Raw genomic sequence first — 13,191 nt, 5'->3', positions numbered from 1 at the left:
AAATAAATAAATAAATAAAATTTAAAAAAAATAAATGACTAAATATACTTCATCTTAGTGAAGCAAAGACTATATTACACTATAAATACAGAGTATATTTATTCCAGAGAAGATCAGGTTTACATAAGCATAATGGGAACTTGCTGAAAAGTATCATTTCTAATTTACCCCATTTAGAAAAATCCTATAACAGAATATAAACTACTACAACTTGTGGGGTGCCTGGGTGGCTCAGTGGGTTAAGCCTCTGCCTTTGGCTCAGGTCATGATTTCAGGGTCCTGGGATTGAGCCCTGCATCGAACCCTGCAGCGGGCTCTCTGCTCAGTGGCAGCCTGCTTCCTCCCCCACTCCGCCTCACTCTGCCTACTTGTGATCTCTCTCTCTGTCAAATAAATAAAATCTTAAAAAAAAAAAAAAACTACTACAACTTGTGAAATCGGTAATAAAAGATATGTTTATGTGGGACTTTTAGCTTAATTCAGGAAATTTCTATTTTAGAGGATCCTGTCTGTGTTCTTTTTTTTTTTTTTGGAATTGTAGAAAATAGTATGAGTTTCAGAATTCCCACATGGGGCATGTACTTTGAATTCACCCCTTTAAAGTCTAGCCCTGTGAAAGATGTTATTAATAAAATGAGCATTTCCTGACTTACTTAATTGAGCTTACATCTCCTGACATCCTACTTTCCTTCCCACTTTTGTAATATTTCAGGAGCCCCTTGGGAAATGGCCTTTCTCATTAGCGTATAGTTGTGCTGCTAGTTGTCTTATCCTCCTTTTATAGCATGTGGAAGTAGAGAAGGTATGAGATCACCTAGTATTCTCTCCTAACCTTCTTTTCTCCCTCCATTAAAAAAATTTTTTGATTGGGAACCAAGTAAAAAGAATTTTAACTGTTTAAAAAAAGTGTTAGTTTGTATCCAGGTGGTGTAGCATACTGAAAAGCACTTTAAGTATATAAGAGTGGCTCTCAACTGGTTGTGATTTTTTTTCCCCAGAGAACATTTGGTAATGCCTGGAGACATTTTTAGTTGTTGTAACTGGAGGGATCCTATTGCCAGTCTAGTGGATAGAGGCCACTAGATACTAAACATCCTGCAGTGCACAAGATAGCCACAGACAGTGATTTGGCTCCAAATTTTAATAGTGCTGCCATGGAGACATTTTGGTGTATAGCAACCTGAAAAGGGAAGCTGCCTGATATGTTAGTAAGATCCCTAATCTGACTTCTCTTTTGTGTATTAGGAGACTAAATTATACAGATACTTCATCAGAATAACTGAGCCCTTGGATAATTCACTAAGTTGAAGAAAAATACACTTATGGACATACACACATGCTTACATTGTGTCCTCTTAGACTTCCTCTCTTCCATTAATGTGTTTGTGAATCCTGCCCAAGTTTTGTACATTCTGAGAACATGTGAAAATCTTGGAGATCTTACTAATTTGATTTCCCAAAAAAGTCTAGCCGATCAAAGTCTTTGCCTTTAGAACCTCAGATATCCACATTTCAGGTGAGAGATTTCATTTTTAGTTCTTAAGAATGCAGTCAGTAGTCTCATTCAGCTAGAATTAAATAAGAATGTTGTTATTGCATGGAAATCCATGGGCTTTTTAGACAAAGGATATGTTCATCTGAGGGCCAACCACTTGGAAAGAGTTACTACCAACTGTGGCTAGACTAAGTGGATTTAAACTTCAGTAAGGGAAAAACCTGAGTAATTCAACCTTGTGATACTCAACTGTGGCTGTACAAGCTTTGGAAAGGAATCATTGTAGGACCAAAAGGAGAATGTGGCTTATAGAGTTCTGGAGGTTTTAATAATGCCAGCAGCTGAGGATGAGGGTTTTGGAAAGGACACTCTTATAAACTGAGATAGATATGAAGTGAAAGTGTCATTAAGTTGGGGTAGTGAGTGCTATGGCCCAAGTCTAGATCACTTGTACTATATTTCATTTTCCCTTATTAGGCAAAGGCATATTTAAGCCCATCTTCAACAGAGTCCAAGTTTTTTTGAAGATTTCTTAATGAGATACTGATGATTATGGTCCAAAATAATATGGGTATTTTTCTTGTGACTTTTTGGTATTCTTCATATGTATGGACCGCTTAATGAAGGTTCTGATTTTTTACTGTGGGTATAATCAGTAAGCATAGGGCTGACGTTTTCTGAAAGTTCTAGCCCTATCTACTTCTTCATTGTCTTTTTTTTTTTAAGATTTTATTTATTTATTTGAAGACAGAGATCACAAGTAGGCAGAGAGAGAGAGAGGAGGAAGCAGGCTCCCCACTGAGCAGAGAGCCCGATGTGGGGCTCGATCCAAGGCGCCTGGGATCATGACCCGAGCTGAAGGCAGAGGCCTTAAGCCACTGAGCCACCCAGGTGCCCCGTCTTTTCTTTTTTTTATGATTTTATTTATTTATTTGAAAGAGAGTGAGAGAGGAAGAGAAAGCACAGTGGGAGAGGGAGAAGCAGACTCTCTGTTGAGCAGGGAGCCTGATTCGGGACTCAATCCCAGCATACCCAGATCATGACCTGAGCTGAGGGCAGACACTTACATGACTAAGCCACTCAGGCATCCTCTTCTTTGTCTTTTATAAGAAGGGAAGGATTTAGGAGAAAGACCTATATACTGAAAGAAGAAAATTTGTTACCTTTGATGGAAAGAAGATGAATCCGATTGTTATTATATTTGTTGGTAGAAAGTAGATCTAAAAAGGATAGAAAAATCTACTTTATTAAATCACAAGACCACTACACACTTATTAGAATAGGTAAAATCCTGGGCACCTGGGTGGCTCAGTGGGTTAATCCCCTGCCTTCTGCTCAGGTCATGATCTCAGAGTCCTGGGATCAAGCCCCGCATCGGGCTCTCTGCTCAGCAGGGAGCCTGCTTCCTCGCCTCTCTCTGCCTGCCTCTCTGCCTACTTGTGATCTCTCTCTCTGTCAAATAAATAAAATCTTAAAAAAAAAAAAAAAAGAATAGGTAAAATCCACCAAAATGCTGGTGAGGATATAGAGCAATAGGAGCTCATTCCTTGCTAGTGGGAGTATAAAATGGTACTGCCGCTTTGGATGACGGTTTGGCAGTTTCTTACACAGCTAGACATAGGCTTAATGTGTAATCTAGCAGTTGTGTTCCTAGATATGAACTCAAATGAGTTGAAAACAGTGTCCATACAAAAACTGGTACATGAATGTTTATAGAAAACTTAAAATTGTCAAAAATTGGAAGCACCCCAGATATCCTTCAACAGGCCAATGAATAAACAAATTATGGTGCATTCATATGGCCGAGTATGATTCAGCACTAAAAAGAAATCCGCGGTCAAGCTATGGAAACACATTTGAGGTACCTTACTGTATGAATGCATATAAGTGAAAGAAGCCAGACTAGAAAAACCACATACTATGTGATTCCAACTATGTGACATTCTAGAAAAGGCAGAACTGAAGTAGAAAGATTAGAGGGTGTCAGGAGTCTAAGGGATGGGGGAGAGGAGAATAGGTGAAGCACAGGGCATTTTTAGGACAGTAAAGCTATTTTGTATGATACTGTAATGGTGGATACATGGCATAAAGTATGCCAAAGCTCAGAGAACCAAACAGCACAAAGAGTGAACCCTAATGTAACTGTGAGCTTCAGTTAGTGAGAATGTACCAGTATGGGTTCACCAGTTTTAACAAAGGCACTATGGAGTGCCTTCTTAATGTGGGGCTAAAATTATACAAAAATAAAATAGTATATAAGACTTAAAAGGTAGAAATGTAAATAGATTAAAGGAAACTTAAATGGACCCATTATTTCTAGGTTGTTGCAAACATTAGAAGCCACTCTATCAAATTTATGCATTAAGGGAAACCTATTAAAGTCTTGTGGAATTTATTAAAGGTACCTTTATTAGGTGACTTGTAGAATCTTTGGAGGACCAGATTTGGGGGTGACTGCGTAGCTGGGAATAATGTGTAAACTCTGACGCTGCACTTAACTTCAGGAGACCATCCCTCCATCCCTCTCCAGATAATGACTTCACAGATGCTGAGTATGAGACACTTCTTTGGTGATCTCTGTCCTCCTGCCTCTAATCTCATACCGTGATAACTCTTCAAAAATTAGCCATCTTCACCAAAAAGAAATACACAGTGGCTACTTTTTTATTTTCTCTTTTTTAAATATAAGCCTTGCATTGGTGCATCTGCTTGTACGAGTCTTAAGAGTCTTTTGTCACCAGTTGAGTTTCACCCTGAACCTAATTTTATGTCTTCAGGGCTCTCCCTGGTACCACAAATCTGTGTACATCGGCAATTGTTCCACCTGAACAACTGAATCTGAGTATACTGATACTGTGTGTTTCACTCCTTAAAAAAAAAAAATGGGGGTGCCTGGGTGGCTTAGTGGGTTAGGCTTCTGCCTTCGGCTTGAGTCATGGTCCCAGGGCTCGGCTGGGATCGAGCCCTGCATCGGGCTCTCTGCTCAGCTGGGAGCCTGCTTCCTCCTCTCTCTCTGCCTGCCTCTCTGCCTACTTGTGATCTCTGTCAAATAAATAAACAAAATCTTTAAAAAAAAAATGGTTGTGAGTATGGTCAAGAAAGTTACTCATTTTTGGCAGTATGGATTCTCACATCCAATAATGACTAAAGAGTTTATGTATATTGCCAGAAAGACTGTTTTAAAACAAGATCCCTGAATATGTTCTCCTGCCTAGAACAATCAGATAGAGATGTTAGTGTTCTTTTGTTATCTCATTTGTCCTGTCCAAAAAAAATAATTTCTTTGCATTTTTCTCAGCCTAATTATATCTAATACTTTATAATATTTTACTGAAAGAGTCTGTGTCAAGTACACTTAACTGCTTTGTAAACTATTTAAAAGAAGTAGTTTGTAGGGGCGCCTGGGTGGCTCAGTGGGTTAAGCCGCTGCCTTCGGCTCAGGTCATGATCTCAGGGTCCTGGGATCGAGTCCCACATCGGGCTCTCTGCTCAGCAGGGAGCCTGCTTCCCTCTCTCTCTCTCTCTCTGCCTGCCTCTCCATCTACTTGTGATTTCTCTCTGTAAAATAAATAAATAAAATCTTTTAAAAAAAAAAGAAGTAGTTTGTAAGTTACCACTCCCTATGATGTTACCTGAGTTGGAAAATTCTGCTATGCTTACAGCATCCGTCTTAAGAGTCTCAATGCCAACACAGATATAGCTTCCCTGGCACGGAAGGTGGTTGAAGAATGTAAACTTATTCATCCCTCGAAGTTAAATGAGGTGGAGCAGCTGTTGTACTACTTACAGAATCGCCGTGACTCGTTGTCAGGAAAAGGTACTTAGAATTCCTCACTTTTTAATGCATAACCAGAGTTGTTTGACTATAGTTTGTGCTTTTGATTTTTGAATGATAGGTGTATGTTTGTTGTTATTGCTTTATTTTGTTTTCCCAGTGCTATAAATAAGTAAGTGAATGAAAGAATAAACCTATTAGTTTCCTGCACACAAGGCTCTATGCGGGACGCTTCCACACAAAATGATCTGTTTCTGTTTCACACTGTGCTACGTGTGCATGTTTAGGTATGTGTACGCATGTGCTGAAATAGGGAATGGAAAGCAAATGTCTGTAATACTGACTCTAGAGTAATAAAAGAGAATTTGGGGCAGAAAAACCTGTTTATTCCAACTAGATTTATATATTCTAAATTTCTTCTTGACAATTTATAATTTGAATGGGTTACTCAGGTATTTAAATGTTAAAATATGTGTGATATATTTTAGACTACCCTAAAGATACAAATTTTATGACTCTTTCTTAGGAAAATACTGCTTTTTCATTCTTAATGTCTTCCTTGTTGACATTCTCCTATCTTTCGTGTCCTCATAAAGAAACAAACCATTAAAATATTAGAGCTAAGCAATTGATCATCTTTAGAAGACATCAAATAATGTAAAGCAAAAATGAAATAAAATAAAAATACAGACATTTCAGTGGAGAGCCATTTAAGATTATTGAATGCATATTCTGCTTCATAGTACTGATTAAAGTTTACATGTATTTCTTTCACCATTGTGAGTTCTAAAATATTATGTCTTTGAAATAATTTGTAAATGCTAAAGATTATACTAAGTAGAAAAAAGTAAGAGAAAATTTGGACATTTTTCAAATTATTCAATCTTTTCTCTCTGTCCACAGCAAATAAAATGTCCTGTGTATAATATATACTTTTATTAGTTAACCATGAATATAATATCTGTGATCAGTATATATTTTCAAATGAGTTAAGTGATTATAAATTTATTTAAAAGCAAACCAAGATGCCCTTCAACGGATGAATGGATAAGGAAGATATGGTCCATATACATTATGGAGTATTATGCCTCCATCAGAAAGGATGAATACCCAACTTTTGTAGTAACATGGACGGGACTGGAAGAGATTATGCTGAGTGAAATAAGTCAAGCAGAGAGAGTCAATTATCATATGGTTTCACTTATTTGTGGAGCATAACAAATATCATGGAGGACAAGGGGTGTTAGAGAGGAGAAGGGAATTTGGGTAAATTGGAAGGGGAGGTGAACCATGAGAGACTATGGACTCTGAAAAACAATCTGAGGGGTTGGAAGTGGCAGGGGGGTGGGAGGTTGGGGTACCAGGTGGTGGGTATTATAGAGGGCACGGATTGCATGGAGCACTGGGTGTAGTGAAAAAATAATGAATACTGTTTTTCTGAAAATAAATAAATTGAAAAAAATAAAATTAAAAAAAATAAAAGCAAAAATAAGCAGTTGGAACTTGATTGCATCCAACTACATCACTGGCATTCAATGTATAATTGTTAATTATTCATAGTAAGTGCTATAAGGAAAATACTATCAAGAAGAATTTTTCTTGGGCCCCTGGGTGGCTCAGTGGGTTAGGCCACTGCCTTTGGCTCAGGTCAAATGATCTCAGGGTCCTGGGATCGAGTCCCGCATCGGGCTCTCTGCTCAGTAGGGAGCCTGCTTCCCTCTCTCTCTCTCTGCCTGCCTCTCCATCTACTTGTGATTTCTCTCTGTCAAATTAAATAAAATCTTTAAAAAAAAAAAAAAGAAGAATTTTTCTTAATTTTTTATTTCTTTTCAGCGTAACAGTATTAGTTGTTTTCGTACCACACCCAGTGCTCCATGCAATCCGTGCCCTCTCTAATACCCACCACGTGGTTCCCCCAACCTCCCACCCCTGCCCCTTCAAAACCCTCAGGTTGTTTTTCAGAGCCCATAGTCTCTCATGGTTCACCTCCCCTTCCAATTACCCTCAACTCCCTTCTCCTCTCCATCTTTACTTGTCTTCCATGCTATTTGTTATGCTTCACAAGTAAGTGAAATCCAAAAAGAATTTTTATTAAATGTTTCATTACACAATATTCTGGTTAAGATCTTTTTAAATGAGGGAGATAACTTCTTCGATAAGGTAAATAAGTTCAAAGTGAGCAAAGGAAATACTTTACTCTAGTAAGATGTATGTGTACTTATTTTGAGTTGTATAGTATAGTTAAAATAGATTTTTCATAATGCCTTATTAATATAATCCTGAATGCATTTATATTAAAATAACTTCACTAATAAAACCCTTTAACCGAGTTTCAAAGTAAATTAATCTTCTCATCTTCTTCCCCCCAAATTAAAGGAATATGAGGAAATTTTTATGTCAATATACATGGATAAATCCATCCAAATTAATCTGTTTATATAGATATTAATGTTTGAAGACATATATGAAATACTGTTACTATGTTAAATACACACTTATTTTTAAAAAAGATTCCATTTTTCTTTTTTAACTTTTTTATGTGGTATTCACTATTTCAGAGCCAAAAACCTTGCACACTAAAAGTGATTGAAACGAATCAGTAAAAAAAAAAAAAAAAAAAGAAAGAAACGAATCAGTAATACTTATTTATGTGGTTCATTACTCTAAGTGATTTTATTTCAGTTTTTATATTAGTCAACCCATTAATGTACCTTTGCCTTATTGAGTTTCCTCCTCCCACCTTAAATGTGAATTAGGAAGGGATTATTTTGCTTGCTGTTGGCAAGTCTGGCTATTTACATACCCAAAAAGTTAATGTGGAAGGAAATGAAATTATGACTTTGGGATCATTTATAGATTTTATTCATTTATATCCTTCATATCCTCATTAGAACAGCTGGATTATAGATGAACATTTTTTTTTAATCTCTTGGAAAAAAAATCCATAAACTATTCAATTTTAAGATCCCCAGCTCATATATAATTAAACTCAGCTGCTGAAAATAAAAATTACCCAGAAACTCTAAAACCCAGTTCTTCTCATTAAAAACAAAATCTTTTTACAGAAAAAAAGGAAAAATCAAGCAAGCCTAAAGATCCACCTCCTTTTGAAGGAATGGAGGTAAGACCATATTCTGATCTACTGGAGAACTGATTGATTGTAAGGTTGTTGCCTTTTCCTATCAATAATTCATACAGTAACAGTAAATAGGTATGGAAATTTTAAAAATTACTCAAGTTAGAAGTACCTGGAAGATGTAGATATTTAATATTTCATACAGGCAAAAGTAGTGTTGTGTTTTTAGACATAATTTATTTTGATAAGTTTTGAAATGTTTTAAATATTATTGCCTTACATTTTGAAATAGTATTTAACCTATTGAAGTAGATATAAATTATTTTGCATTAAATTTGAGATGCTATATTAATAGGCCAGTTTTAGAGTTTGGGTAAATTGGTTTTTATGTGGTTTTCATTTGGTTTATTTTCATGTGGTTTATAACTACTTTTGTATTGGAGTCCTAGCACCCAAAGGTCTAATTTTCCCCTCTACAAGAGGGTGGCTACTATGAGTCCTTTGAAAACTTACCTGTTATTAAAAGGGCAATATATTGACCATAAAGTATGATTCTTTTAACAGTGACTTTGTTAAATATTGTTCTTTTGGAGTAATTCCTCTTCCTTTCTTTCAGATTGATGAAGTTGCTAACATTAATGACATGGATGAATACATTGAGTTATTGTATGAAGATATTCCTGACAAAGTTCGGGGTTCTGCTTTGATCCTGCAGCTTGCTCGAAATCCTGATAACTTGGAAGAACTACTACTGAATGGTGATTTATATCTATAAATATTAAAAATAGAAAAATTGTTGTATAATATGGTTTTTAAGTCTATTGTAGTAGAGGAGAAAGCTATAATTATACCAAAGTTAGGAATGCATTTGTTTCCCAGACCTTTTTATGAAAAATTTTTTACTTAAGAGCATAACATTTAAATATGCTCTGAAGAATTCAGAAATCATTTAATTTAAACATCAAAAATAAAGTATCAGTGATATTGTATCTTCTCGTTCTTGTGCTCTGGACGACTTTTATCCTTTTGTTTAGGATACAATATCAAACTTCTGACATTTACACACATATGTATATGCTTTTATTAAATTGGTTAGAGTTCCAAAATTAGTTTTCTTTCTGTAGCACAGCAAAAATATATATTAATCCTTATAAATTTATTTAGATTGTATTTGATGCTTTCCTTTCATTAGATGTGCTAGGCAATAAAGAAAAAGGAGATATGATGCTCATAAAATCTTTTTTCTCAGTAATATCATTATTGAATTACTTTAAATACATGGTGTTCTGACTATACTTCTGCCAAAAATAAAATCTGGAAGATGTCATAATTCTCTGATTTTCCAACACGTGACAGAGAAAACATTTTTGTCTATTTTCATGCTTCTCTTATGGAGGCCATACAGTACACACCTGTACTTTATAGCTTGGAGAATGTATACAAAGAACTGTCTAGGAAGTCCTAGGTTGTTACCAATATGCCAATATTGGTAATATGTATTTTTAAAATTATGCAACTCATATGTATTATATATATGTTATATATATAATTATGTTAATCACCATTCAGTATGTCATTAGTTTTTGATGCACTGATCCAAGATTCATTGTTTATATGTAATACCCAGTTCTTCATGCTATAAATACCCTCCTTAGTACAACTCATATTTTTTTTATTTTAGTTTTTAAAAATATTTAATGTATTATTAGCCCCAGGGTTACAGGTCTGTGAATTGCCAGGTTTACACACTTCACAGCACTCACTGTAGCACTTACCCTCCCCAATATCCATCACCCAACCACCCTCTCCATCCCCCTCTCCCCCCACCAGCCTTCAGTTTGTTTTGTGAGATTAAGAGTTATGGTTTGTCTCCCTCCCGATCCCATCTTGTTTCATTTTTTCCTTCCCTACCCCCCAAAACCCCAATTTGCCTCACAAATTCCTCATATCAGGGAGATCATATGATAATTATCTTTCTCTGATTGACATATTTTGCTCAGCTTAATACCCTCTAGTTCCATCCACGTCCTTGCAAATGGCAAGATTTCATTTCTTTTGGAGGCTGCATAGTATTCCATTGTGTATATATACACCACATCTCCTTTATCAGTTCATCGGTTGATGCACATCTAGGTTCTTTCCATAGTTTGGCTATTGTGGACATTGCTGCTGTAAATATTCGGGTGCATGTGCACCTTCGGATCACTAAAATTTGTATCTTCAGGGAAAATACCCAGTAGTGTGATTGCTGGGTCATAGGGTAGCTCTGTTTTAAACTTTTTCAGGAACCTCCATGCTGTTTTCCAGAGTGGCTGCCCCAGCTTGCATTCCTACCAATAGTGTTGGAGGGTTCCCCTTTCTCTGCATTCTCGCCAGCATCTATTATTTCCTGACTTGTTAATTTTAGCCATTCTGACTGGTGTGAGGTGGTAACTCATTGTGGTTTTGATTTGTATTTCCCTGATGCCGAGTGATGTGGAGCACTTTTTCATGTGTCTGTTGGCCATCTGGATGTCTTCTTTGCAGAAATGTCTTTTCATGTCCTCTGCCCATTTCTTGATTGGATTCTTTGTTCTTTGGGTGTTGAGTTTGATAACTTCTTTATAGATTTTGGATACTAGCCCTTTATCTGATATGTCATTTGCAAATATCTTCTCCCATTCTGTCAGTTGTCTTTTGGTTTTGTTGACGGTTTCCTTTGCTGTGCAAAAGCTTTTGATCTTGATGAAGTCCCAATAGTTCATTTTTGCCCTTGCTTCCCTTGCCTTTGGCAATGTTTCTAGGAAGAAGTTGCTGTGGCTGAGGTGGAAGAGGTTGCTGCCTGTGTTCTCCTCAAGGATTTTGATGGATTCCTGTCTCACATTGAGGTCTTTCACCCATTTTGAGTCTATTTTTGTGTGTGTGGTATAAGAAAATGGTCCAGTTTCATTCTTCTGCATGTGGCTGTCCAATTTTCCCAACACCATTTGTTGAAGAGACTGTCTTTTTTCCATTGGACATATTTTCCTGTTTTGTTGAAGATTAGTTGACCATAGAGTTGAGGGTCTATTTCTGGGCTCTCTATTCTGTTCCATTGATCTGTGTGTCTGTTTTTGTGCCAGTGCCATACTGTCTTGATGATGACAGCTTTGTAATAGAACTTGAATTGTCTGGAATTGTGATGTCACCAACTTTGGCTTTCTTTTTCTACATTCCTCTGGCTATTTGAGGTCTTTTCTGGTTCCTTATAAATTTTAGGATTATTTGTTCCATTTCATTGAAAAAAATTGATGGTATTTTCATAGGGATTGCATTAAACGGGGAGATTGCTTTAGGTAGCATAGACATTTCCACAGTATTTGTTCTTCCAATCCATGAGCACGGAGCATTTTTCCATTTCTTTGTGTCTTCCTCAATTTCTTTCATGAGTACTTTATAGTTTTCTGAGTACAGATTCTTTGCCTGTTTGGGTAGTTTTTTTCCTAGGTATCTTATTGTTTTGGGTACAGTTGTAGATGGGATTGACTCCTTAATTTCTCTTTCTTCTGTCTTGTTGTTGGTGTAGAGAAATGAAGCTGATTTTTGTGCATTGATTTTATATCCTGACACTTTACTAAATGAGTTCTAGCAGATTTGGAGTGGAGTCTTTTGGGTTTTCCACATAAAGTATCGTATCATCTGTAAAGAGTGATAGTTTGACTTTTTTTTTGCCAATTTGGATGCCTTCCATTTCTTTTTGTTGTCTGATTGCTCGGGCTAGGACTTCTAGTACTGTATTGAATAGCAGTGGTGATGGTGGACATCCCTGCTGTGTCCTGACCTTAGTGGAAAAGGTCTCCGTTTTTCCCCATTGAGAATGTTATTCACTGTGGGTTTTTTCATAGATGACTTTGATGATATTGAGGTATGTACCCTCTATCCCTACACTTTGAAGAGTTTTGATCAAGAAAGGATACTGTACTTTGTCAAATGCTTTTTCAGCATCTATTGAGAGTATCATATGGTTCTTGTTCTTTCTTTAATTAGTGTATTGTATCACATTGATTGATTTGCGGATGTTGAACCAATCTTGCAGCCCTGGAATAAATCCCACTTGGTTGTGGTAAATAATCCTTTAATGTACTGTTGGATCCTGTTGGCTAGTATTTCAGTGAGAATTTTCACATTTGTGTTCATCAAGGATATTGGTCTGCAATTCTCTTTTTTGATGGGATCTTTGTCTGGTTTGGGGACCAGTATAATGCTGGCTCATAAAGTGAGTTTGGAAGTTTTCCTTCCATTTCTATTTTTTTGGAACAGTTTCAGGAGAATAGAAATTAATTCTTCTTTAAATGCTTGGTAGAATTCCCCTGAGAAGCCACCTGGCCCTGGGCTTTTGTTTGTTGGGGGATTTTTTTTTTTTTTTTAAAGTGAAGGCAGTCGCTTAACGAACTGAGCCACCCAGGCGTCCTGTTGGGAGATTTTTGATGGCTGCTTCAATCTCCTACTGGTTATGGGTCTGTTCAGGTTTTCTATTTCTTACAGGTTCAGTTTTGGTAGTTTATACATCTCTAGGAATGCATCCATTTCTTCCAGATTGTCAAATTTGCTGGCATAGAGTTGCTCATAATATGTCCTTATAATTGTATTTCTTTGGTGTTGGTTGTGATCTTTCCTCTTTCATTCATGATTTTATTTATTTGGGTCCTTTCTATTTTCTTTCTGATAAGTCTGGCCAGGGGTTTATCAATCTTATTAATTCTTTCAAAGAACCAGCTCCTAGTTTCATTGATTTGTTCTACTGTTCTTTTGGGTTCCATTTCTTTGATTTCTGCTCTGATCTTTATTATTTCTTTTTTTTTTTTTTTTGATCTTTATTATTTCTAT

The 13,191-nt window shown here is 36.4% G+C and overlaps 1 protein-coding gene across 4 annotated transcripts in view; it reads left to right on the top strand.

Annotated features, from left to right (window-relative positions):
- The window catches only part of KIFAP3 (kinesin associated protein 3), a 177,108-nt gene that overhangs the window by 18,270 nt on the left and 145,647 nt on the right, over window positions 1-13,191 (top strand). For all 4 annotated transcript variants that reach the window (XM_044266941.1, XM_044266939.1, XM_044266942.1 and 1 more), the window contains exons 3-5: window positions 5,158-5,312; window positions 8,336-8,391; window positions 8,963-9,104. In XM_044266941.1, the coding sequence (XP_044122876.1) occupies window positions 5,158-5,312; window positions 8,336-8,391; window positions 8,963-9,104 (353 nt within the window). The remainder of the gene's footprint in view (window positions 1-5,157; window positions 5,313-8,335; window positions 8,392-8,962; window positions 9,105-13,191) is intronic.

Source organism: Neovison vison, chromosome 10 (assembly GCF_020171115.1).
Source record: "Neovison vison isolate M4711 chromosome 10, ASM_NN_V1, whole genome shotgun sequence".
In the NCBI taxonomy this organism is placed as follows: Eukaryota; Metazoa; Chordata; class Mammalia; order Carnivora; family Mustelidae; genus Neogale; species Neogale vison.
The sequence above is the reverse complement of the archived record's forward strand: the minus strand, read 5'-3'. Positions and strand labels throughout refer to the sequence as shown.